This window comes from Panthera tigris, chromosome D1 (genome assembly GCF_018350195.1).
Source record: "Panthera tigris isolate Pti1 chromosome D1, P.tigris_Pti1_mat1.1, whole genome shotgun sequence".
Taxonomy (NCBI): Eukaryota; Metazoa; Chordata; class Mammalia; order Carnivora; family Felidae; genus Panthera; species Panthera tigris.
Genome location: NC_056669.1, coordinates 102,873,419 through 102,898,909, shown reverse-complemented (window position 1 = coordinate 102,898,909; position 25,491 = coordinate 102,873,419). Strand labels below are relative to the sequence as shown.

At 43.0% G+C, this 25,491-nt stretch overlaps 1 protein-coding gene and 1 long non-coding RNA gene across 2 annotated transcripts in view; one reads left to right on the top strand and one right to left on the bottom strand.

The window, feature by feature from the left end:
- Positions 1-520: 520 nt before the first annotated feature.
- On the top strand, positions 521-2,106 carry LOC102955556 (olfactory receptor 1440-like). The gene has a single exon (XM_007092678.2). It carries the CDS (start codon positions 521-523, stop codon positions 1,466-1,468), a length of 948 nt encoding a protein of 315 aa, XP_007092740.1. The 3' UTR covers positions 1,469-2,106.
- Positions 2,107-7,392: 5,286 nt separating this feature from the next.
- LOC122231269 overlaps positions 7,393-25,491 on the bottom strand; it is a 34,747-nt gene continuing 16,648 nt past the window's right edge. The window contains exons 2-3 of the long non-coding RNA XR_006208456.1: positions 12,117-12,364; positions 7,393-8,230 (exon numbers count right to left, since the gene is read on the bottom strand). This is a non-coding gene — a long non-coding RNA (uncharacterized LOC122231269). The remainder of the gene's footprint in view (positions 8,231-12,116; positions 12,365-25,491) is intronic.

Sequence of the window (25,491 nt, the reverse complement as noted above, 5' to 3'; positions counted from 1 at the left end):
AATGAACAACGAACTAGACAAATAAGCAAAAAATGTATATGAGCAAATCAGTAAAGTTTATGCAAAATTAAACACAATGAAATAATTTTTTCATCTAAGATTATTGAGGACTAAAGTTAAAAAAAAACATTATGGGTAATGTTGACAATAGAATGGCCAGGGATATTGTCATAAAATCTTGATACTTGTGTAAATTGGTACCAATTTTAGATAACAATTTGGCAACAATTTGTGTGTGTGTGTGTGTGTGTGTGTGTGTGTGTGTGTGTCTGTGTGTCTGTGTGTCTGTGTCTCTGTGTGTTAAAATATTTGCAAGAATGTATTGCAAACTATCAAAAGTAGTTGGGAGATGGAATCTCCAATGGTTTTTAAAATAATTTTTTATGTTAGAAAATGTTTACTATGGATAACTTTTTGTTTAAATCATGAAAACATATTTAAAACAAGTATGTTGCATAATATTAAGATAGTCTATCATTAACCCAGGGATCCTTCTGCAGATTGAAGAAACTTCAAGACAATGGCTGGAGGAAGGAACAGTACAATAGTCATCAGATTCATCCTTTTGGGATTCTCAGATTATCCCAAGATCAAGATCGCTCTCTTTGTAGTATTCTTGGGTTCTTACCTCTTGACAGTGGCTTGGAACCTGGGCCTCATCATCCTGATTAGGATGGACTCTCACCTACATACACCCATGTACTTCTTCCTCAGTAACTTATCTTTCTTGGATTTCTGCTATGTTACCTCCACAACCCCGAAAATGCTCTCAGACTTCTTCCAGGAGCCTAAATCCATCTCCTTTCTGGGATGCACCATGCAGTACTTCTTCTTCTCTAGCCTGGGTCTGACTGAGTGCTGTCTCCTGGCCGCCATGGCTTATGACCGATATGCTGCCATTTGTAATCCTCTACTCTACACCGCCATCATGTCACCCACCCTCTGTGTGCAGATGATGGTTGGAGCCTGTATAACTGCTCTCTTTGGTTCACTGATCCAATTGTGTGCTTTACTTCAGCTCAATTTTTGTGGGCCCAATGTTATCAACCACTTCTTCTGTGACCTGCCTCAATTATTAGTCCTATCCTGCTCTGAAACCTCTTTCCTAAAAGTCATGAAGTTTGTGATAGCAGTGATTTTTGGTGTAATATCTGTCTCAGTCATCATGATATCTTATGGTTATATCATTGCTGCCATCCTGAAGACAAGCTCTGCTGAAGGCAGGTCCAAGGCCTTCAATACCTGTACTTCTCACCTGACAGCAGTGATCTGTTTTTTTGGATCAGGACTCTTTGTCTATATGCACCCCAGCACTGATAATTCTCTGGACCATGACAAGATGGCATCAGTCTTCTATACAGTGGTTATCCCCATGTTGAATCCTTTGATTTACAGTCTGAGGAACAAGGAAATCAAAGACGCCTTTAAGAGGTGTAAGAAGAGAGCTTTTTCCCATTGTCATAGTTAAAGGTCTGGCAGGCTAGTGGTCCTGGTGACTGGAAGTTTCTAGACTATGCAGAGAAATGCATTTAACTTTATTCAATCCTACTGATGCTCTGGCAGGATTGCAAGTGAGTCAACCCATCTAAATCCAGGACTGGTTCACTGGGATGCAAATCCTGTGGCTTCTTTGCATCTTGACAGTTGGCTCTTCTCTTGTATAGCGATAATAACATCACAAGTTAACTATATTAACTGTTATATTAATATAAGCCTTCAGTTCCTTGGTGTTTAGCCCTTACATATTCTTTCAGAACTTCTGCCTGTAGGCTGGAGTGATTAGGGCTAACCACAAGACTGGTGGTCTTTCTCATACACAACATCACAAGCAGCATCATGACCACTTCATCCCAGACTCCAAACCCTCTAGGTGTCTGAGAAAATTCCAGTTAAATAAGGTGGAGCTATGGAAAGAAACATTACTTTAGACTGTGACCTAATTCCGTGCAGGGAGATCTGCTATAGAGAGTTTGGTCTAGAGTTTGTTTTCTGGGTTTTTATTTCTAGAACTCAGCATCAGTAGTTTGCAAGTGAATGAACAGATTTCCATGGTACTGCCCTGATCTGGGAAAGCTAAACTACAAAGGAAAGACATGGTCATTTGGACTGTCACTGCAAAGCTGTAACAAGACCATTTTTTTTTAAGAAACTGTTTTTAAAAATATATTTCTGAGCAGCCAAGAAAAGATGAAACCTTCAGAACCAAATATAAAGTAAAATCAGGAATCATGAGAGTAAAGACAGCTCAGAAGGTGGCTTTCATGCTGGGGGAATCTGCTGAACTCTGACAGGATCTGTATTTTGACAGGCATGTGAAGCTTGGGGAAAGAGAGACCAAGCCTGGGGTTGCCTGGGAGTTAGATAGGAGACCCAGACATACACATGAGGGTCCAATCACTGTACTTCAGTATGAGAGGAAATTAAGAGAAAAAAACCGTGTCTCACAGAAAGGAAATCTTGACTCTTTCAGGTTTCATGCTCGGTATGGGGAAAAGTAAACTAAGAATTTGTAACCACCTGCTGTAATAGAGGTTTGTGGTCTGAATTCCCCCTACCTGGGCGGTTCAAGAAATCTTTAGCTGAGAATTTATTTTAAAGTAATCCCAGGTTGGTAGTACCCTCAAGTACCCTCAATCAGAAGCAAATGCAAATCCTCATTTAAGATTCTTAAGAGAGATTCTTAAACCCAGGCTCAAATAATTTTCCTAAAGAACTGTTTAAAGAAAATTGGGTAACACAAATCTCAAAGTCCAAAGGAACAAGACCTTGTGGGTGAAAGCCAAGAAGACATGGCCACATCACACCAATAAAAGATGTCAGGAATGGCCACTGTCTCAATACAAATATAAAATAGATGGACTGATATGTTCAGGAATAAGGAAAACTTAAAATATCTTTTGAAGACCAGCAAAATGAAGTTTACTGAGGATTTATTCATCTGGCAATGTGGTGAATTATACCCAAATGATTCTCCTAACTGAAACTGTTACAGAAACTGGTCTGGATCACCCGGCAGAAGAACCAAGTGGCACTTGGAGATCGTGGAAGTCAGGAGATTTATTTTATACCGATGGGTTCAGAGATCATTCTCCACAGGTCTGAGTCCAGAACATCAACAGAGGGGACAACTTATAGTCTGTTACTTACGCATTCCTCATTATTAGTAATTTGGTGCCTGAGGCAAGCAGGGTGGGAAGAAGAACCCGGAAGGGAAGTCTTCAGGCAGGGACTGAAATTCCCTTATCAGTCCTGTCGGCCATCATATAATAGGTTTTTCCCTATCAAAACAACTAAAATGTTGGATTTGAAATAAAATAACATTTTAAGTGAATTTCCTCTTAGCTTAATGAAAAGGAGGAAGAACAAGCTAAGCCCCCAAATGAAGTGAAACCAGGAACCCAGGGAAATAAAAAAGTGCCAAAAATGGCTTTCTTCTTGGAGAGTCTTACTGAACACTGGAGACCCTGAGCTTCTGCTACATAGACTGTGTGGGTGGTGAGGCTAGAAGACCAAACTCAGGGCATCCTCCAGGTGATTCAGACAGAAACCTGTACATAAAGCCCAGAGGAGTCTCCCCTCAGTGTGAATTAGTGAGAATTTCCACAGGTTATGTTCAAAAACACCAAAAAACAGTTATAGCAAATAAAAGCACAACCCTATATACAGAGTCAAGACCCCATAACTGAGAACCAGTAGGGGGAAATTGTCCATATAAGCAGACCTAAAAATCTTCAGACATTGGAATTATGAGTAAAGAGGATAAGACAATTAAGAACAGCCATGGTGAAACAGATTAAATCTCCCCGGAAAGAAGATACTCACTCCTCAGAGGAACTATACTGAGAACAGGTCTCAAACCTGGCCACTCAGAGCACTGATAACAAGAGAATCAAATGGAGGAGGACTTACCATTTGCCACAACATGGATGGACCTTGAAGGCATTATGCTAAGTGAAATAAGTCAGAGAAAGACAAACATTATATGATCTCACTTGTATGTCAAATCTAAAACAAACAAACAAACAAACAAAACCCAAACTTATAGATACAGAGAACAGATTGCTGGTTTCCAGAGGGAGTAGGGTGTAATATGGGCAAAATGGGTGAAGCTTACCAAAATGAACTTCCATTTATCAAATAAATCATGCAGGTGTAATGAACAGCATGGTGACTCTAGTTAATGATACTGTATTGTATATTTGAAAGTTGCTAACAGAGTAGATCTTAAAAATTCTCATCTCAAGAAAAAAATTAAGATGGATGTGAACTAGACTTAATTATGGTGATCATTTCACAATGATATATGAACATCAAACCATGGTATTATACATCTGAAATTAATACGATGTTACATATCAATTATAATCTCCAAAAAAAAGCAAAGGGAAGAGGTTTGGTAGATCCATGTGGTGGAATAATAGCTATAACGTTACAGAACCAGGCTGGAATGCTGGCGGAAAAACCAAGCGGCACTCAGAGATCTTAGTGGATCGGAGATTTATTTAACATCAGTGGGCTCAAAGGAGACCGTTTCTCCAAAGATCTGAGCGCTGAATGCAAGTGGGAAGGGGAATTTATAGTTGTCAGCTTCCATATCTGTGGCGGGTTTTCGTGTGCGCGGCAAACGGAGCAAGAAGAACCCAGAAGAGGGGTCTCTAAGCTAGAGATCAGAGCTTGTTTTAGTCCCATTGGCCATCTTGGGTGTACTTTATTCATTTCTCCAACATTCCCCCCTTTGATTCCTTTAAAAAAAAAACTTTCGGTAGGCATCACCTTTTAGTTTTACAGGTTGGTACTCTCAGAAGGGTAAGATACATGCAGTAGTTTGACGAGCAACAGTGTTTTCAATAAAACATACCATGGCATTCAGGGGCCGATGGATACAAGTAAAATTATGGAGAGGAGGGGCCCCACCAGGGCAGGAAGCCAGGATGCCCAATCCATGAGATCCCATCCATTCCATTGACTGATACTTTCCTGTTGTCTGCATTGAATTCTTTCCTTGAGTTCTTTAACCTTAGTTGTAACTATTCCTGACTGGTTTACAAAACAGCAACATTTCTCTCCCCAGAAAGATGCAAGTCCCTCCTTTTTCTGAAGTGAGGAGGTCGAGGGCTTGCCTATTTTGGAGGGTCACTGCCGCCAGATAGTTTATTTGGCTTTGTAAGGTTACCAGAGAATCTGCCACTCGTTCCATGTCTTCATGTAGCTCTTGAGATAGTCTATTGTTTAGTCCTATGGATGAACCTATGCCCCCTAATCCGGTTCCTATTCCTGTCGCAATTCCTGCTCCTATCAGAACAGGCAGGAGGATTGCCTGTTTAGCCTGGGATTTGGGGCTAAAGGCTGTTAGGAACTGATCTTCAGTGTATACGGATATCTCTGGGGTTAGGAAAATGGAATAACATATCTGAATCCAGTTGGCCTCTAAGCATCGGTAGGCCGAATTAGAACACAGATAGAACACCCCAGGGGTTGAACACAGGGTTTCATTCCTCTTTAAGGTTCTATTTCTTACGCATAGAGAGGTACCGTTCATACCTTCAGGGACTGTACAGATTAGATTGTTGGCATTTGTGAGACAGACCCCAGTGGCCAAGGGTCCAATTAAGACAGAAGTGTTGGTTTTGAGATTTTCAGGAGCTTCTCGGGTCAAAGGGAGGATGGGAGTGGCTAAGTAAGCCCTCCAACTGAAGGGCAAGCACATCCAGCAGGTTTGGGTGTGATTATCTGTTTTATGGAAGACTTGTAGAGTAGTTTTGGCCCAATGCTGGAGTGGGGAATTGGTAAGCATCTGATTAAGGGCTGAAAGTTTCAAACCCTGGTAGGCTGCCAGGGGAGTGGTTGCCTTTATGGCTTATATTACCCTATCCTGGGTATCCTTTATAACTTTTTGAAGAGTGCTATCTTGCATTCCTTCCCCGTCCAAGATCCCCCATTGAGGAAGGTAAGTGTAGCAAGCTCACTTCCTTTTCTGGAGGCCTTGTTGTGACATGGGTTCCTGACATTTTGGGTTATCTCTATGGTCCAATACTTAGTCCTTGGGGCACCAGGTGACTGACAGACAGTGGGTATTTTTCCCTTGTAGCAATCTTTGTGGAGGGAGGTGAAGGTGCTGAATGCCCTTGACCCCCTTTTTGTAATATAACAATCCTGGGAGAAAAGCAGGTAAGCAGCAGTTGTGAGGGTGAAAGAGGTTATCATAATATGCAGGCAATACTTAATAATCCTCTCATCCAGAAGAGGCATGTGAGACCCAGCATGCATCTTTTGTCCCATGTCCAGCTCATTGGTGCAGTCTCTATCAGCCCAACAGTAAGAAGTAAGATCAGGACTATGACATCAGTAAGGGGCAAGGGCTGGCAGAGTTGCATCCAAACCCCTGGGCTTGGTTCACACATTAATTCCTTAAGCATCTGCCATGCGCAGGCCAGCCAGCTTCTGGGGTGTGGCTGGAGCAAGGCTGGAGGTCTCAGGGGCCAGTGTCCCTTTTGAGGGTCAGTTTAAGTGGGTTGGCTGGATCTGGATCACTTCGCCAGGTTGTAGGTTCTTCTGATTTGGCCTTCTTAACTCTGGAATGATGGACCCATGGGGTGATACCGGAAACTTTAAGGGCTGTAGGAGTTGTTAGAATAACAGTATGAAGCCCAGTTCACTGTGGTTTAAGAGGTTCCCTCTTCCAATCTTTGATCCACACAGAGTCTCCTGGCAGAAAGGGGTGAATGGGTGTCCCTAAAGTAATTGGGGCCCTCTCTATGATGTATCTCTGTAACTTGCTTAGGACTGCCCCCAAGGTCTGGAGCTGTTCTCTTATTTCCTTGTCTCTAATCTGGTGTAGATCTCCTGGGAGTTTTCCTAAACATGGGGTGGGGGGAGGGATCACCCATATAATAACTAGAAAGGGGAGAGTTCTAGTGCCCCAGGCATACATCAGGCACGCAGGAGGGCCAGCGGTAGTAAATCTGGCCATGGGAGATTAGTCTCGTGGTGGAACTTAGCCAGGGTTTCCTTGAGGGTGCGATTCATCCGCTCTACTTTCCCTGAGCTCTGGGGTCGGTAAGCAGCATGCAGTTTCCAGGGAATGTTGAGGGACTTTGTCAGGGTCTGTGTAATGTCTGACACAAATGCATGTCCGTTATCACTGTGTGTGGTTAAGGGTAGACCAAACCGAGGCACAATCTCCTGTAGAAGAGCTTTGGCCACCTCATTACTTCATTCCGTTCTGGTCAGGAATGCTTCGACCTATCCCAAATATGTGCAGATTACTACAAGAAGGTACCTTAACCCTTTATTTGGTTGTATGTCGGTAAAGTCCACCTCTAAGTCTTCTAAAAGGGTGGTCCCTATCCTTTGTGTGCCAAGTGGGGGCCGTGGGGCAGACTGAACATTGTTTTTGGCACACGTTACACATTGTTCACTGACAACTTGGCATAATGCCAGCTGCTGGCTGATATAGTAGTTCTTTTTGCGGAGGGCCTCTAGCGCAGTTTTCCCTAGGTGAGTGAGTTGGTGATATTCCTTCACTAGGTATTTTCCCATAGATGACGGGACAAAGATGTGTCCATTTGGCCTGACCCACCATCCTTCTTTGCTTAGTGTGCCCCTTTCTGTTGAGGCCCAACTTCTTTCCTCGTTTGTGTACAGGGGTGGGGAGACTTCCTTCTGGGGCGCAAGAGTCATAGTGTAGGCAGGAGCTTCGCCTGGGTCACCACAGATGGCTGCTCTGGCTGTTTTTTTGGCCAGATGATTTCCTTGAGTTATGGGGTCATCTTTCTGATGTCCCTTACAGTGTAGGATAGCCACCTTGTCTGGCAGCCATATGGCCTCAAGAAGCTTTAGTATTTCTTCCTTGTTTTGGATAGTTTTCCCTGCAGCAGTAAGGAGGCCTCTTGCTTTATAGATGGCCCCGTGTACATGCACAGTAGTGAAGGCATACCGAGAATCAGTATAGATGTTAACTTGTTTACCTTTGCTAAGGATGAGGGCTCGGGTTAAGGCATACAGTTCAGCTCATAGTGCCAACCATCTTTTCGGCAAGGCCTTGACTTCCAGAACTTTGGTAGTTGTGGTTACCACATATCCTGCTCTTCAGCTGCCCTCTTGTAAATAGCTGCTCCTGTCGCTGAACAGATGATCTCCGCGCTTGTTATAGCCTGGTCTTGGAGGTCCAGGCGGCTGGCATAGACTTCATCCACTACTCTGGGACAGTCATGGTTGGGTTCTCCCTTCTCTGTGGGAAGGAAGGTGGCCAGGTTTACTGTTCTTACTGTTTCAAGAGTGACCCTTGGGTTTTCATAGAGAAGGTCTTGGTACTGTGTCAGCCGAGAATTGGAGAGGAAACGATATCATTGGGTGCTCATGAGGGATGTGACCGCGTGTGGGACCTTAACATTAAGTGTTTGTACCATTGTGAATTTGTCTGCCTCCTTGATGAGCATGACTGTGGCTGCCAGTGCTCTGAGGCATGGTGGCCATCCTGCAGCCACAGGATCAAGTTTTTTTGACAAGTAGGCTACTGGCTGTTGCCAAGGCCCCATGCTCTGAGTGAGCACTCCAAGGGCTCTTTTCTTTTTCATGTATTAAGAGGTTAAAGGGCCTTTCTATATCAGGCAAACCCAGGGCTGAGGCTCATCCCGGAGCCGACTTCATTTCTGTGAAAGTGGCCCTTGCCTCCTCAGTCCATGCGAGGGGCTCCCAGTCTGGCCCTCCCAACAGATCATAGAGGGGCCTTGCTATGGCTGAGAATCTGGGAATCCAAATGTGACAGAACCCTGTGGCCCCTAAAAATTCATGTAAGCCTCATTTTGCTTGGGGATGTGGTAGTGTGGTGATAACCTTCTTCCTTTCCGGTCCTAGTTCTCTTTTTCCTTTTGTGAGGAGGAAGCCTAAGTATCGGATCTGCTGCTGACAAATCTATGCCTTTTTCCAAGAGGACTGGTACCCCGAGTAGGACAGAAGCTGCAGGAGGGCATTGGTACCTTTCATACAGTCTTCTTGGGTGTCGCTGACAAGGAGGAGTCATCTACATATTGGAGAAGGACACACCCTGTGGTTTCCCTCGGAAAGTCGGTGAGGTCTGCAGCTAGTGCTTCCCCAAAAAGAGTGGGTGAGTTCTTGAAAACTTGGGGAAGTCATGTCCAGGTAATCTGCATCTGGCACCCTGTAACGGGCTTAGTCCATTCAAAGGCAAAAGATAGTTGACTTTGAGGAGCCAGGTGGAGGCAGAAGAAAGCATCCTTTACGTTGAGGCATGTAAGCCATCTGACTGACCCTGGAATTTGTCTGAGAAGGGTATACAGGTTTGGAACCACTGGGTGTAAGAAAATAGTCACTTTGTTAATGACCTTCAAATACTGTACTGGTCGGTATCCTCCTCCTGGCTTCTTGACTGGCAAGAGCAGGGTATTCCAAGCCAATTGGCACTTGATTAGAATACCTGCTTCTCTGAGCTTGGTCAGGTGCTCTTGTATACCCATTCTAGCCTTGAGTGGAAGGGGGTACTGTCTTTGTCTCTGAGGTTGGGTTCCAGGGAGCAGGTCAACAATGATGGGGGCCTAACTCCAAGCTAGTCCAGGTGAGTTATCTTCAGCCCATTCAGAGGGGAATGTAAGCCTGAATTCTGAGGGGCTACAGGGTTGGGCCTGGGTGCAGAATAGTCTCCATTCTTCTTCCCTTGGCAGGGTAATTGCCAAGACCAGGGTTTCCTTTTGCCTTGGGTTTAATTGGAAGCTAGTGTGTCCAGTGGGTTCAAAAGTTATTTGGGCCCCAAGTTTGGAGAGCAGATCTTGGCCCAGGAGGGGAATCAGGCAGTCAGGTAAGTAGAGGAACTCATGTCGGACCTTGTGACCCCCAAGTTCACATTGTTGAGCTTGACAGAAGGGCTGTTGTATCGCCTATGTCCCAGTAGCCCCAAGTGTGGTTGCCGTCTTTTGGCTGAAAGGGGCTACCAGGGAAGTAACAACCGAGTGTTCAGCCCCAGTCTCAACCATGAAAGTTATTGTTCAGCCCCCTACTTTCATTTCGACCGTGGGCTCATGGGGGCCAAGAGAGAAATAGCCTGGTCCCCCTCTGTCCGATTCTATCCCAGCCAGACCAATGAGGTTCTCACCTCGAGGTTCCTCCTGATATCAGCTGGGTTTTGAGGGCCCCTTCCAATTCGGACGTTCATTCTTCCAGTGTCCCTTCTCTTTGCAGTATGCACATTGGTCCTTTGCTAAGGGGGCTCTGGGCTTCCCCCCTTTTGGTGGCTGGGGTCTTTCCATCTTTACAGTGTCTGTTTCTTTTAGTGCTGTTGTGAGAAGGGTGGCTTTCTTTTTTAGTCTTTTCTCTGCTTCTCTCCACTTCTCTTTTGGCTGCGACTTCTCTGTTCATGAAAACTTTATTGGCGACCTCTATCAGCTGAGTGACATTCATCCCAGCAAAGCCCTCCAACTTCTGCAGTTTTCTTCTGATATCTGGGGCAGCCTGTGCCACAAAGGAGGTATTTACCATTTGTTGACTTTCTGGTGCCTCGGGGTCAAACGGGATGTATACATGGTATGCTTCACATAGCCTTTCATAGTAGTCTCTGGGAGACTCCCCAGGCTGCTGTGTGACTGATAATATTTTAGTCATGTTCATGGGCTTTTTGAGTCCAGCTCGGGTTCCCTGAAGGAGGGCTTCCTGGTATCATCAGATGTGGGCTTGTCCCTCTTCTGTGGTGAAATCCCATGTTGGACATTCTTCAGGTGTGGCAGTTAGAGCCCAGACAGCAGGGTTATTGATCCCTGGAGGTGCGTGATCTAGATACTGTCATGTTTCTCTCATTCTTCTTCTTTCTTCTGTATTAAACAGAGTACAGAGTAACTGTTGACAATCTTCCCAAGTAGGTCGATGGGTCTGGAAGAGGGACTCTATCAAGTCGACCATTGCTTGTGGCTTTTCAGAGTATGATGGAGTGTTGTGTTTCCAATTGAGGAGGTCAGTTGTAGAGAAAGGTTGATAATACATCATGGAATGGCTGGGCTGGACTGTTCTGTCCTTATTCTGCCTTTCAGGCTCTCTCATCTCCCTTACAGGCATTTGGAGAGCATTAGGTCTGGATCTGGGATGCAGTCTGGCTTCTAGCCCTGATGGGGGAGGGTTCTCCAGGTCTGGGAGTGAAGAGAGATGGGCAGCACGTCCAGAGCCAAAGGAGAGACAGATGAGGAGGAGTTTCAAGCTCAGGGGTAGGGGGGAGGGAGCCTGGTGAGTCATAAGGTGGCGGAAAGATGGGATCTTCCTCCGGGTCTCCTGCAAACACTAGGGAAGTGGTGGGTTGCTTCTTTGGCTCCCTGGGTGAGTCTCCAGATAAGGTAGCTAAAATCTTTGCCTGACTCTTCTTGCTATGGATGAATTGCACCCAAGGCTGAGGATTTTGGGCAATTCCAAGCCAGGAATCAATGTATCAAAATTGACCAGGGTGACCTGGGTTCCCAGTGAATATCAGCCAAACCCACTGCACTATTTGAGCATCTAATGTCCCTTTCGGGGGCCATCCTACATTGAATATGGGCCATTCTAGTTCATAAAAGGTCCTTAACTTCCTGGGTGTCATTTTCATCTGGTAATCACCTGAAAATCCATTTTTTAAATATTTGAGCATGACCTCTAAAATCGTAGGCTTACTCTGTTTTGATCCCATTATTAATTCTTTTCTCGTGTTTGGTGTCATGGAGACAGACAAAGGGAGGGTATCCCCTCAGATGAGAGGACCAATCAGATACTCCATTGGTCACATTCCCGAGGGAAACTTTAGATGAAGCTTGGCCATAGCAGACTCAGCTTTGTGACTTGCAATTGGAGTCTAATCCGATGACGCCCTGGACCATATGCCTTTCATTGTGAGACAGGAGAGCCCACTCAGACTCTGTAGACTTTTGGGGACCTTCAGGGCGCCCATCCGTGGAGCCACAAACTCAAACTAGACTGGCAAGACTATCCTAGCCGCACGTTCACATACACACACACACGAGAGGCTATTACATTCCCTCCTGCAAAATTTTCTACCTGTAAGACCACTAAGCTCTCTGGGGAGTGATCAGGTCCCTCTTACACCCTTTTGGGTAGGCCTGACTTCTTTGGGGCCCCAGTCTTACCAGTTCTGATGTCAGGTCCAGGTCTTCACCTACCAGGTCTCTTTGAGTCCAGCATGAACGATGCAGCAGGGCTAACCTGAGGCGACGAATAGGAGACTGCTGAAATTCAGGCAGGGCATGCCTTCTCCTTTGAGATTCCTCACTCTGTCACTGCCTCGCCATTCTTCCAAACCGGTGTCAACAATGGACCAGCCCAGTTGGGTTTCCCAGTCAGGTAACCAAATATGTTATGGAACCAGGCTGGAACGCTGGTGGAAAAACCAAGCAGCATTCAGAGATATTGGTGGATAGACTTATTTAACATTGGTGGGCTCAGAGGAGACTGTTTCTCCAAAGATCTGAGGGCCAAATGCAAGTGGAAAGGGTTATTTATAGTTGTCAGCTTCCATATCTGTGGTGGGTTTTCATGCGCTCGGCAAACAGAGCAAGAAGGACTCAGGAGAGGGGTCTCTAAGCTAAAGACCAGAGCTTGTTTTAGTCCCTTTGGCCATCTTTGCCACAGTACTTTATTCATTTCTCCAACAATAAAAAAGAATGGACTACTGATACATGCTACAACATGGATGAACCTTGAAAACATCATGCTAAGTGAAAGAGCAAGTCACAAAGGACCACATATGACATGATTCCATTTTAATGAAATCTTCAGAATTTCCAATAAACCTTTTTATTTAAAAAATTTTTTTAATGTTCATTTATTTTTGAGAGACAGAGAGTGAGCACATGAGTGAGTGGGGGTGGGGCAGAGAGAAAGGGAGACACAAAATCCGAAGTAGGCTCCAGGCTTTGAGCTGTAAGCACAGATCCTGATGCGGGGCTGGAATTCATGAACTGCAAGATCATGACCTGAGCCAAAGCTGGATGCTTAACCTACTAAACCACCAAAATGCCCCTCCAATAAAGCTTTTTTAAAAAACAACAGAGAACAAAGATGGAAAGTGTGTAGGACCAAAGGTGACATTCTTGGGAAGGTCTGTGGCAGGTATTCTGTAGAGATTTGGTAATAATGAAAAAGGAAATGAACCATGGAAATTAAAGGTCCTAAGAAAATAAAAAAGTAAAATACAAACCCATGTCTGTTCCTAAGTCACCATACACAAAAGAAACTGCCCTTCTTATATCAACATTGTTACAGCAAATACTCGGTGCCCAGGAAGAGACAAGTGACACACACTTGGGGAATCAGAAAAGACTTTATTTCTCACCGGTGCTGGCCCAGCAGAGTTACCTCCAAAGGCTGAACCCCAAGCCCTGATGTGGCGTACTTTTATGCCTGGCCAGCTTCTGGGTACTTGGAAACTTTCTATCGGCTGCACAGGTGGGTGGGATTGCAGGGGCTCAAGGAAAAAATGGGGCCACTTATCGGTTGTGCTATGTGGGCTGTAAGAGACAAGCAAGATTACAGAAGCCAAAAGTATGCAAGGGGAGTATCCAGCTATGGACATTTAGCAGACTCTTTTTTTTTTTTTTTATCTGTTTTTGCCAGCTTTCCTTCTCAACATAAGAGGGCACACTTAAACTAAGGCACACAGTACACTTAAAACCATGCTAGATTCCTGCATGGCCCTGCAGAGTCTCAGACCTCAGGCTCTGGTAGAACCATGATTGATTACTACTGCCAGGATCCTAGCAATCCCCCCACCTGTTGTGCTGTGGTGTGGTACAGATATATCATTCACCAACAAGACATACTGGACAGCTCCATGCTCTTGGGACAGAACTGAGCCAATTAAAGAATGGAGGAGGAGGGGGGGCAGCTCCTTGGGTCAGAAGTAGAAATAAAGAGATTCACCATAGATTTCTTGAAATAGCCATTTTTCTCTTTATGCAATTAAAATATGGCTTGTGCCAATTAGAGTTACATATAGATTGCCAGGAATATATTACATGGCTATGAAGACGACCAAACAAACCAATGATTATGAAGTGGCAAGTAAACTGGAATAAATTTTATATTATATGAAGTATATTTCTTACATATGTATGGTATGTCTATTACAACGCGACACCAAACACAGTCTAACAATGTGAAGTCTTCTTAGACCTTCGTTAACCAGTAGAGGGAGATCCATTGCAAGAGTCTGTAGTGATTGAGAAGTTAACATAGGGCAGTAGGCAGGTCTGACTAGTGATAGTGATGATACTAACTTTAGTGTGTGTAACTCTTCACAGTTAATATCCACAAACATTTGGTCTTCATGACAGCTTGGCTAATAAATGAGGAAGCAGAGCCTCAGCTCCACTTGCTGAGGTGACTTAGTGTGTTTATTAGCATCACCCAAGGGGACAGGATGTTAGCACCTCTGCCATAGTGGGCCAGATAGGATACTCTTTTTCCCCCCAGTAGTTACCACTCTAGCTGGGATTACCCCTTCAAATATCTTGGCATGCATGCCCAAGAGAGGCTGAATACATCCACCTCTGTGTTGTGCCCAGGAGATAAGAATATTTCTCTTCGATACTTCTCTTCATCCCAAGCACTCAGCAATCTTTCAGTCTCTTTAATGTTTCAGTAAAGATAAGAAAATTCTGACTGTAAGAAAATTCTTCCTTGAACTAAGCTATAAATTCTTTCCAAGTGACTTCCACCTATTGAAAGGGCGGGCCTAACGCCGGGCCTACGCTGGCCGACTCCATCTTGTTCTGTGTCCTTCACCTAGACCACGCCTCCACCCCTTGAGTAACCTCCCGCTCACCCGTTCAAACTTCCTGGTCAAAACATGCCCAGCGACCTGCATAACAGGACTCCGACCCTTCCCCAGCCAATCAGGTGAGGCCACAGCCATTACCTCACCAACTGCCCCTAGGCCCCAATAAAACCTTTGTCCTTTTGAAACTCGCTCTCTCTCCCTGGTATCTCACCGCTGCATCGCTGCATCGGTGCAGGTAGGGGATTGAGCTCGAGCTCGAGCTAGCTCGAATAAAGGCTCTTTTGCTTTTGCATCGGACTCAGCTCCCTGGTGGTCTTTGGGGATCACAAATTCTGGGCATAACACTATCACTTTTCATCTGCAAAAGGGACACTAAATATCCTCCCTCCCTACTTCATAAGATGCAGAAAGAGATAGGTGGAGCTAAATAACCCAATACCTTCCCTTACCCTGTTCAGGAGGAAGATAGTAAGCAGAGAACCCAGCTGAACTATGTTCAAACTTCTGACCTAAGAAGTTGAGATAGGGTCACCTGGGTGGCTCAGTGGGTTAAGCGTCTGACTTTGGCTCAGGTCATATCTCACTGTCTGTGGGTTCGAGCCCCACATTGGGCTCTGTGATGACAGCTTGGGGCCTGGAGCCTGCTTCTGATTCTGTGTCTCCCTCACTGTCTGTTTCTGCTCTATCTCTCTCTCTTTCTCTCAAAAGTCAATAAACATTAAAAAAATTTTTTTTTAAAGTTGAGATAGTATGAAGCAAAGGAAAAAGAAGATAAAAACAAAGGGAAGCAAACCATGAGAGACTTAAATACAGAGAACAAATTGTGTGTTGCTGGAGGGGAGGTGGATGGGGGGATGGGTTAAATGGGTGAGAGCATTAAGGAGGGCACTTTTTGGGATGAGCAATGGGTGTCATAAGTAAGAGATGAATCACTGGGTTCTACTTCTGTAGCCAAGGCTACATTGTATGTTAACTAACTTGAATTTAAATAAAATTTAAAAAAAAGAAAAAGAAAAGAGGTTGAGATAGTATGTCTATTGTCGAAGCTGCTAAATTCGCATTAATTCATTATGAGACAATAGAAACCTAGTATCCCCATGGCAAGTTTTAGTTTGCTTCTTTGTAAAGCTATCCCCCTCTAAACTTAGCAATTGATATCCCAATGAAGCTGTTATCTTTTTTAGAAAGTTCCTTTGTAGAAAGTTTGTCCTGTATCAATTCAGGAAACAGTCATGGAGCATCTATTTGATGACAGGCACTGGAACACAAAGATGAAGAAGTTAAAAGTCTGAAAATCCTCAGAGAAATTATACAATTAGATGCATAACTATTATCTGAGTCAGAAAGTGATGGAAGCCACAAAGGAATAACATGTATAAGCCATGAGAGTTTAGGTTAGGGAGAAATCCTGTCTAGGTGAGGGTATCAAGAAGGGTTATCCTGGAATGGCTGTGGGGTATATGATAGGGAATCAGTAAGAGGCTCAGGAAGGATTTCATGGTGCAGTAAATGTCTTTGTGGAGTTAGAGATCACCTGTAAATAGCTGATCCCATCAGCAACAAAATCTGGGACTAGTACTGGAAAGAGAAGAAAGTGGTGAAGGGTGGTGGTAGGAATGACTCAGAGCCAGAGTGATGGAGTCATGAATTTTGGAGGGTCTAAGGAGCGGCAAGTCACCAAGAATAGATTGACTGAGAGTTGCACAGGAGAAAAACAGGAAGTTTTGGTAAAGGGAAATTTTAGAATTTTAGATTTTGAAATTAAGCAGTTTCCCATTATGGTGAGGTCTGGGAGAAGGCTGCCAAATCATGTGACTGGGGTGGCATAGAATTTCAAGTTGGTGGAGGTATAGAGGTCAAGACAGTGTGAAGCTAGAGAATTTGGAGAGGCATTGACCTTGAAACCATTTAGTTCATCTTTATGTTTGCCCTTAAATGTAAAGGGCTTAATAAATGTTGACTTGAGAAACATGCAGAAGAATGAAATAATCACAATGAGGTGAAGTTGATCTAGAAATATTTCTTGCATTATTGAGCTTGATATTTGGTCTTCGGGAAAGGCAATAAATGGGTGAAGAATATATCATTCCTTGCCATTCCTAGCCTTGTGTAGCTGATTGCCCAAACCCATTCGTTGATCACCTTGAGAAGAGTGGTGTCTTGAGACCAATCAGATATAATAGAGGCAGTGCACAGAGAGAAACTATTCAGTTTTTCCCTCTACCTTTCTGTTACATCTGACAGAATTTCAAGACTAATTTTAGATTTTCAAGACTAATTAATAATTCCAGTGAAATAAACAGATACTTGATAATCAATAGCTGTCTTCCCCTCTCTTCTCTTGCCTTCCCAAAACATAAATATTCACATAGACTTAAGTGTCCCCTATTCATCTGGCTTTTTATGGCCTCATAACAAGGCCTTTCCCAGCATCTGGGATCCAGCTGGATAGTCCTCTCCAGTAAACATTCATCAGCCTAATGGCCTGCCTCTAATCACAGCTGCCTCTTCTGTTTGAAATTGAGCCCCAGTGACATCATGCTTAGAAGTACGAAGATAAAGCAAGTTCAGGGTGGTTGTACATTTCCCAAGTCACATCAGCTCTGGATCATTATCAGATCTATTTTAAGGGACAACTCAGTGTTGCAATGAACAGAACTTAATTGGATACATGATCCCCAAAGTCTCCATGTTTGTCAAAGCTTCTGGTCTTAGCAAGGCTTCTTTAGGAAGGGCTTCTTCTGCTGTGGGCTTACTCAGCAGGGGATACACAGCAATGTGGCTTCCTAGAAGAAGCTCTACCCATCCCATCACTCCAAACAGGACTGAAATATCGGACTCTCTTTAAAGAATATACAGTAGACACTGTAGAGGGCCATATCTGCCTGACATATGTGGTTGGGCAACTATTTTCTAGGTCATACCACCTTGCTGGTTTATAGATCTATTCTGAGACTGAAAATAGATTCCAAGAGACCACCTTCTCCACTTACCCTGGATCCAGAAAAATAAACTTCTATGCTATTTTTGATGAGCTAAAACAACTATTTACAAAGGCAGACAAGACCAGCCTCCTATGACTCAGCCTTCTGTATGCCTCCTCCCATGTAACCCCTCATTTCCTGATTCTGGGTTCCTCATCTTTCTCATTACTGCTTACCTTTGTGTTCTCATGCAGCCTTCCTTCGTCTCTTCCGATTGGCACAGGCTTACATTATGGCTCTTCCCAACAACTGGTCATGATCTGGGGAGCCGCCACAATTGAGAACAACTGCTATAGAGAATCCCTCTCCATGGCCTTTCCTTCAAAGGCCAAGTCTCCAAATCTGTTCTAGTTTCCCCAATCTTGACGATTCTTTCACTTGACATTGCTAGCCATTGTACCTACTTTTCATTTCTTTCTCTTCTTTAACTACTAAACTTATATCTCGCTTTCTTTAGCACCTGGCTTTATGCATATTCCCTGGTCCTCACTCCAGGTACCCCATCTGGGATGGATGGGCTTCTATTGAAACTGTGTTGATCACACCCTCCTTCCTGCTTGTTATGTCCAATGGCCTTTTGTTCCTGTTTCTCCTCTTTGATTTCCATACCACATTCACCAAGTGTCACTGAGTGGTGAGGGCTGAGGATCAGGACAAGGACTTTGGATGTCCTCAGGCTATTAAAGAACTACAACAAACTAATGAATATTCTTGAGCAAGGAATAGCATGATTAGCTGTGTGCTCTAGGGAAGTCCGCCTCCAGGTTAAGAAGGAAGAACTAAAATGAAGAGAGTCTCAAGGCAGAAAGACCAGTAACAGGGGCAGTGGCTGATGATGAACAATCAGGTCAGAACCACTAACAAAAGGGGGCTGGGGTGGAGACATCACAAAAGGAAGCCTTGATTCTATTGATAGTATTTTATTCTGCAAATGTCGAAGAGAGTCCTTTCTGAAGTTTTGCCTTGGAGAGGAGGGAGGGAAGGAGAAAGGCAAGAATTTTTTAAAAAATCAGTCTTCCAGCACCCCATCTTTATACCCATCAATCTGCAATAAGGAGTGTTTGTTTTTATTTTTATTACTTTCATCTAGAACAGGTTAATTGCATACAAACTACTGCAATGGCAATGGTGATCTTTTTCCCCGTATCAAGCCTTAGAGAGACCCCAAGAAAGTAGGCATAAGGTCAGGTGCTGGGAATTTGTAGAAGGGGTCTAAATTTTTTAGCCTCACATTGGGGGACTATGGCCTTGGTAGAAGAGAAATGGGTGGGACTTAGGTGTGGAGAAGGGAAACTACAGATTTTTCTCATCTAGATGCAAGCTGCAGAGCTGCCAACATAAACAGGGTGTGGCCACCATTTCTCACAAATCCTTGAAGGAAGCCACAAGTCCTGTGGGTTTGCACAATGCCCACTTCCTCCTCTTCCTTGCATGTCCCTCCCAAGGACACAGAAATAGAATTCAAGTCTTTTCAAGTTGGGTATTTGATAAATCACAAACAAAATGTACACAAGGGAAATCATGCTGTAGGCAAACCACTAAAGGTTATTTACTTTTAAACTCCCTGCATATAGATAAAAATGAGGTCTATCAGATGATTCCCACCCTCCTATTGCCATCCATTTTTCTTGTCCTTCTGGGATGAAGTTGGATGTAAGGACTGAGGATGGACTTTGGATTCTAGAAAACCTGAGCACAAATTCTAGCATTGCCTCAATATGTCTTGTGACCTTTGGCAAGCATGTCTCCAAAATTCCATTTTGTCATCTGAAAATGCATTTAAGAATGCTTTCCTTTCAGAGCTACTGTGGGGATATTATGAAATAAAGTTTGCAAAAAGTTCAATCCACACAACCCAAAGTGATAGTATATGCCTGTCTTCTTTCCTCATTCTCTTTACTCCACAGAATCTTAGAATTTTCCAGAGCCCATAAGGTCAACTAGTTCTGACTCTCTCTTGTTCTCTCTTTTTTTGATAGCCTATTTTCAGATTTTTATCAGATTTATTGAGATATAATTGACATATGACATTGCATTAGCTTAAGGTGTTTAACGTAATGACTGTATATTTGTATATATGGTGAAATGATCACCACAGTAGGTTGAGTTAACATTAATCACCTCATATCGTTACAATCTTTTTTTGTGATGAGAATTTTAAGATCTACTCAGGAAATTTCAAATATAAAGTATAATATTATAGTCACCATGCTATGCATTATATTCCTAGGAGGTATTTATCATATAACTGGAAGTATGTACCTTTTGAACACCTTCACCCATTTCCCTTACCCCCACCTCCCACCTCTGGCAATCCCCAATTTGTTCTCTGTTTCTATGAGTTTGTTCATTTTTAATTCTACATATAGGTGAGACCACCACTGTCAAGTATACTATTTTCTCCTTACTTTCAGTGCTGGAAAATCTACCTCTTTCTAGACCATCCATTCCACCTTTGGACTGGCCTATTGTTTTCCTATAATCTCTGTCTCTCTATCTCTCCCTCTCTTGTTACTCATTTAGTCCTGGTTCCAACCCTTGGAGTCATCCAAAAGATATTTTTACACTGGAAAGTTTCTGTAAAATATCTAGTGCTTTACAAAGGTAATTGCTGTTGTTTGAAATAGTTACACTATTTTGAAGCCAAAAGGCACTCTTGGCTTTCAATGCCTCTGGGGATATCTTTTTGGAACAAGACCAGAGACCAAGAATATGATGAAAGTAGGGCCAATGGAAATCAACTCCACCCAACCAAAGCTGGCGTCTTCTTTACCCCTGAGGCCAACCACCCAGCCAACCTTCCAATAGGTGCTCCCTGGGACATGTCATAATCCCACAACTAAGAGAGACCCAGTACTTGGGAGAGAACTGGCCTCCCTTTAAAGTCTTGTGAAGTCCTTCCCTTAGTGGCCAATTTAAAGTAGCTCCATCCATATTTTACTGATCTCTTTGACCAAAACCAAAACTAAGTCCTTCCCTTAGTGGCCAATTTAAAGTAGCTCCATCCATATTTTACTGATCTCTTTGACCAAAACCAAAACTAAGTCCTTCCCTTAGTGGCCAATTTAAAGTAGCTCCATCCATATTTTACTGATCTCTTTGACCAAAACCAATGCTTCAGGTGCTAGCAGAGATGGGTTTTCACCGTAGTTCTGTGCGTCTGGTCTTAGCCATCTGACCAAAGCCCAGAGTTTAAGAAGTTGTAGGTGAGTCTGCCCTTTGTCCTTCTTTAGGAATGGTGAATTCTACAATCACAGAATGGGAGTGTTGGAAGACTTTTGAAGGAAAGGGAGATAGATCAGACAGGATGCTGGCTTCCCCTCTCCCTACTGCTCCGACCTTAACCAGAGGAGCTGGACTTCACCTATTTTACATTCTGTACTTCTGCAGAAAATTTTGTTTTGAAAAATGTTCTGCTTTTCACAAGTGGAAAAAAGGAAGGAAAGTGGACTAGAAAACACTCTTTTTATTATATAGAGAGGAGATAAGAAGATTAAGACTCAGAATGGCAAATAATTTTTCCCAAGGTCACACAGCAAAAAGGTAGGAGAATAGGACTTGAATCAACATTTTTTTTTTAATTCTCAAGTTAGTTAACATACAGCGTAGTCTTGGCTTCAGGATTAGAACTGAGGGATTCATCACTTACATAAAACACCCAGTGCTCATCCCAACAAGTGTCCTCCTTAATGTCCACCATCCATTCTCCCCACCCCCATCACCCTCAGTTTGTTCTCTGTATTTAAGAGTCTCTTATGATTTGCCTCCCTCTCTGTTTTTATCCCATTTTCCCTTCTCTTCCCCTATGATCATCTGTTACATTTATCAAATTCTGTATATGAGTGAAATCATGTAATATCTGTCTTTCTCTGGCTGACTTATATTGCTTAACATTTTTTTAAAAAGCTTTCAGTCTAGTGCTTTTCATGTTATTCTAGGCTCATGAGTGTATGCATGTGCAAGTGTGTTTGCATCAAAACAAATCACAGGTTTCCTTGGATCCTCTCTAGTTGCCAATGAGACTTCCAGGTTTTAGAATAAGGTAAAGCAGGGGTGTCTGGGTGGCTCAGTCGGTTAAGTGTCCAACTTCGGCTCAGGTCATGATTCTGCTGTTTGTGGTTTGAGCCCTACGCCGGGCTCTGTGCTGACAGCTCAGAGCCTAGAGCCTGCTTCAGATTCTGTGTCTCCTTCTCTCTCTGACCCTCCCCCACCCTCACTCTGTCTCTCTATCTCTCTCAAAAATAAATACACATTAAAAAACTTAGAATAATGTAAAGCAGAAAGAACTACTCCTAGAAAAGGAGATATAAATGAACAACTCAGGAAACAGATGCTGGGGAGGATGTGGAGAAACGGGAACCCTCTTGCACTGTTAATGGGAATGAAAACTGGTGCAGCTGCACTGGAAAACAGTGGGGAGGTTCCTCAAAAAATTAAAAATAGGGGGCGCCTGGGTGGCACAGTCGGTTAAGCGTCCGACTTCAGCCAGGTCACGATCTTGCGGTCCGTGAGTTCGAGCCCCGCGTCAGGCTCTGGGCTGATGGCTCGGAGCCTGGAGCCTGTTTCCGATTCTGTGTCTCCCTCTCTCTCTGCCCCTCCCCCGTTCATGCTCTGTCTCTCTCTGTCCCAAAAATAAAAAACGTTGAAAAAAAAATTTAAAAAAAAAAAAAATTAAAAATAGAACTGCCTTATGACCCAGCAATAGCTACTAGAAATTTATCCAAGGGATACAGGAGGGCTGATTCATAGGGGCACATGTACCCCAATGTTTATAGCAGCACTTTCAACAATAGCCAAATTATGGAAAGAGCCTAAATGTCCATCAACTGATGAATGGATAAAGAAGATGTGGTTTATATATACAATGGAATATTACTTGGCAATGAGAAAGAATTAAATCCTGCTATTTTCAGCAATGTGGATGGAACTGGAAGGTATTATGCTGAGTGTAATAAGTCAGTCAGAGCAGGACAGATATCATATGTTTTAACTCATATGTGGATCTTGAGAAACTGAACAGAAGACCATGGGGGAAGGGAAGGGGAAAAAATAGATACAGAGAGGGAGGGAGGCAAACCACAAGAGACTCTTAAATACAGAGGACAAACTAAGGGTGGATAGGGAGTGGGGGAGAGGGAAAATGGGTGATGGGAATTGAGAAGGGCACTTGTTGGGATGAGCACCAGGTGTTGTATGTAAGCCAATTTGACAATAAATTATATTCATAAAAAATAAATGAATTTTTAAAAAGGAGATATAGGTTCTAATTCCACCTCTCCTGTCAAACAGCTGTACAGACTTTCACTATCTCTCTCTTTGGCTTTAGTTTTATCATTTATAATGGGAAAAGGCTAGCCTAAATGGTTTCTACTTCTATTATTTTAAGTATATCTTCAGAGTTTTCTGGACCTCCATGCAGCATTTAAAATAGTACAGGCCCAGGGGCACCTGGATGACTCAGTTGGTTAAGCATCTGACTCTTGATTTCAGGTTAAGGTCATGATCTCTTGGTTGTGAAATTGAGCCCCACATGGGTTCAGTGCTGGGTGTGGAGCTTGCTTGGGATTTTCTCTCCCCACCCGTCTCTCTGCCCCTTCCCCCGTCTCTCTCAAAAAATAAAAATAAAATGAAATAAAATCTTTAAAATAGTACAGATCCAATGATCTTGGAATTAGGGCAAGTTTATAGTAAATATGTTATAAGTCTTTATTGAGCCAGTCAAATATTTACTGTGTACCTATAAAGTGTCAACACTGCAACAGATGAGAAGAAAAATGTGATGAAAGCAGAAAACACATTTCTTTTCCTACAAGTTCATCTTTCTGGGTTTTCTTTATCATACCCTACAAAGTCATCTGAACTGAAAATACCCTCTGCACCTCAGTTATATAATTTATTTGGGAGTTACCACATTAGAGCTTCATTCTACTTTATCTTGGTATGTGGCTTTAACCTTGTTAAAAGGCAAGCAGACCTTCGGCGGGGGGCGGGGCATGAAGAAATCTCTTTACAGTGATTTTCAGAATTCAGATTCCACATATCCAGTCTTGTCTAATCAGTCAGGATGGGGAAAGGATCATATCTGTTGCAGCTATGCCTATAATATGGTCCTGTGGATTGCTCAGACCCTTTCTCGAGTTCTTTTACAGCATTCAGGAAAGAGAAGCAGCTGTGCAAAGAACTGGGGATTTAAAGCTTGGTTTGGTCACTTAAGTGCTTTAGCTGTTATAACCTCAATGAGCTTCTGGTCTGTAACATGTGCCTTTCCAAATTATTGTAGATTGAACTCATTCAGCAAATATTATTTTAGGTTTACTATGTTCCAGGAACTATACAGGGCACTGAGCTTATAATGTCTTCCCAGACTTTATAGTTAAGGCTGTAGACAGAACAAGCCAGCAAACAAAAGGAAGCACACAGTGTGATGAATTAAGTCAATATATTGCTGAAAATTATTGGCAATAACACCAGCAAAGGGTATATGGTTAATGTAGCCATTGTTGTGTACAAGTACGTGCACCTGGCTTTAAGCAGCATGTGCAGTGGAGAACAAACTCTAGATTAGGGATGGAGAGACTGGGATTCAAATCCTTATACAGGGCTGATCATTTGTCAAGCAATAAGAATTATTTCTTTTTCTCTCCAATACTTGATGTAACTTACTTCTTTTAATCCTCACGATCTGTGAAGTGGTCAGTACTATCATTGTCTTGGTTTTGCGGTTGAGGGAAATGAAAAGAGATTTAAGAGTGATGTGTTGGCTTGCCCAAGACCGCACAGCCTGCAGGTGGGTATACGGGGTTAGAGATGGACTCTGGCTGACATCAGAGCCCTGCTTAATGCCCACAGATAAGGTAGCAGATGTAGGACTGCTGTGTCATTTCAAAAATGCTATCAAAGTAGTGGTGGTGGCTCTCAGACCATGCAAACTATTATATATATATATATATATATATATATATATATATATATATATATATATATCCATATAAAATATGATGTGTAATATATTCATATAATACACATTATATGTACTTTTTATTATAGAGACATTTAACACATGTCATATACTCTACTTCTGTATCTTTATCTCCAGGTAATTCAGGTCAAGATAAGCAGGTTATTGATGTAGTAATCATACAAAATGATTGATAATTCACTTTTATCACACTCTAAAAGTGTAATCGATGTATACTATAGACTCCTGGGTTGAAATGGGGAAGAATCGTGGTGTAACTTATTAACACATTCCTTTGATGTGACTGTGAATGTGAGAAAAAAGGGAGCAAGGAATAGGTGGCTATTTATGGGCTTTCTCCCCACTGCACTGCACAATGAATGGTGCTGTTACATCTCAGGGGTGCAAGTACTTCTAAACCTACCCATCTTCACTCAAATCAGTAATAACTTTCCTCTCAGCTCTCAAAGCAACTGTCTGGTCTCCCTTCTCAGTTCCTTTTCACTCCTATCCAGCTTCCACACCTGCTTCCACACAGCAACACTGCTCTGTTATATTGTTAAACACATATTTGACAACTAGTTCCCTGTTTACAAAGAAATAATTAAAATTTTAAAAACAGACAAAAACAAAACTTTCATATTTTCCCTCTCGCCCATGGGAGAAAGGTCAAAACCCTTAGCATGGTATTTACCCAGAAAATATTTATTGAGCACCCACTATGTGCCAGGTACAGCTGTAGGTGCTAGAGATATTTCAATGAACAAAAAACACAAAAATTC

What these genes read in the sequence shown, in the direction of transcription:
- LOC102955556 (XM_007092678.2), top strand. Translation starts at nt 521, where the DNA reads ATGGCTGGAGGAAGGAACAGTACAATAGTCATCAGATTCATCCTTTTG.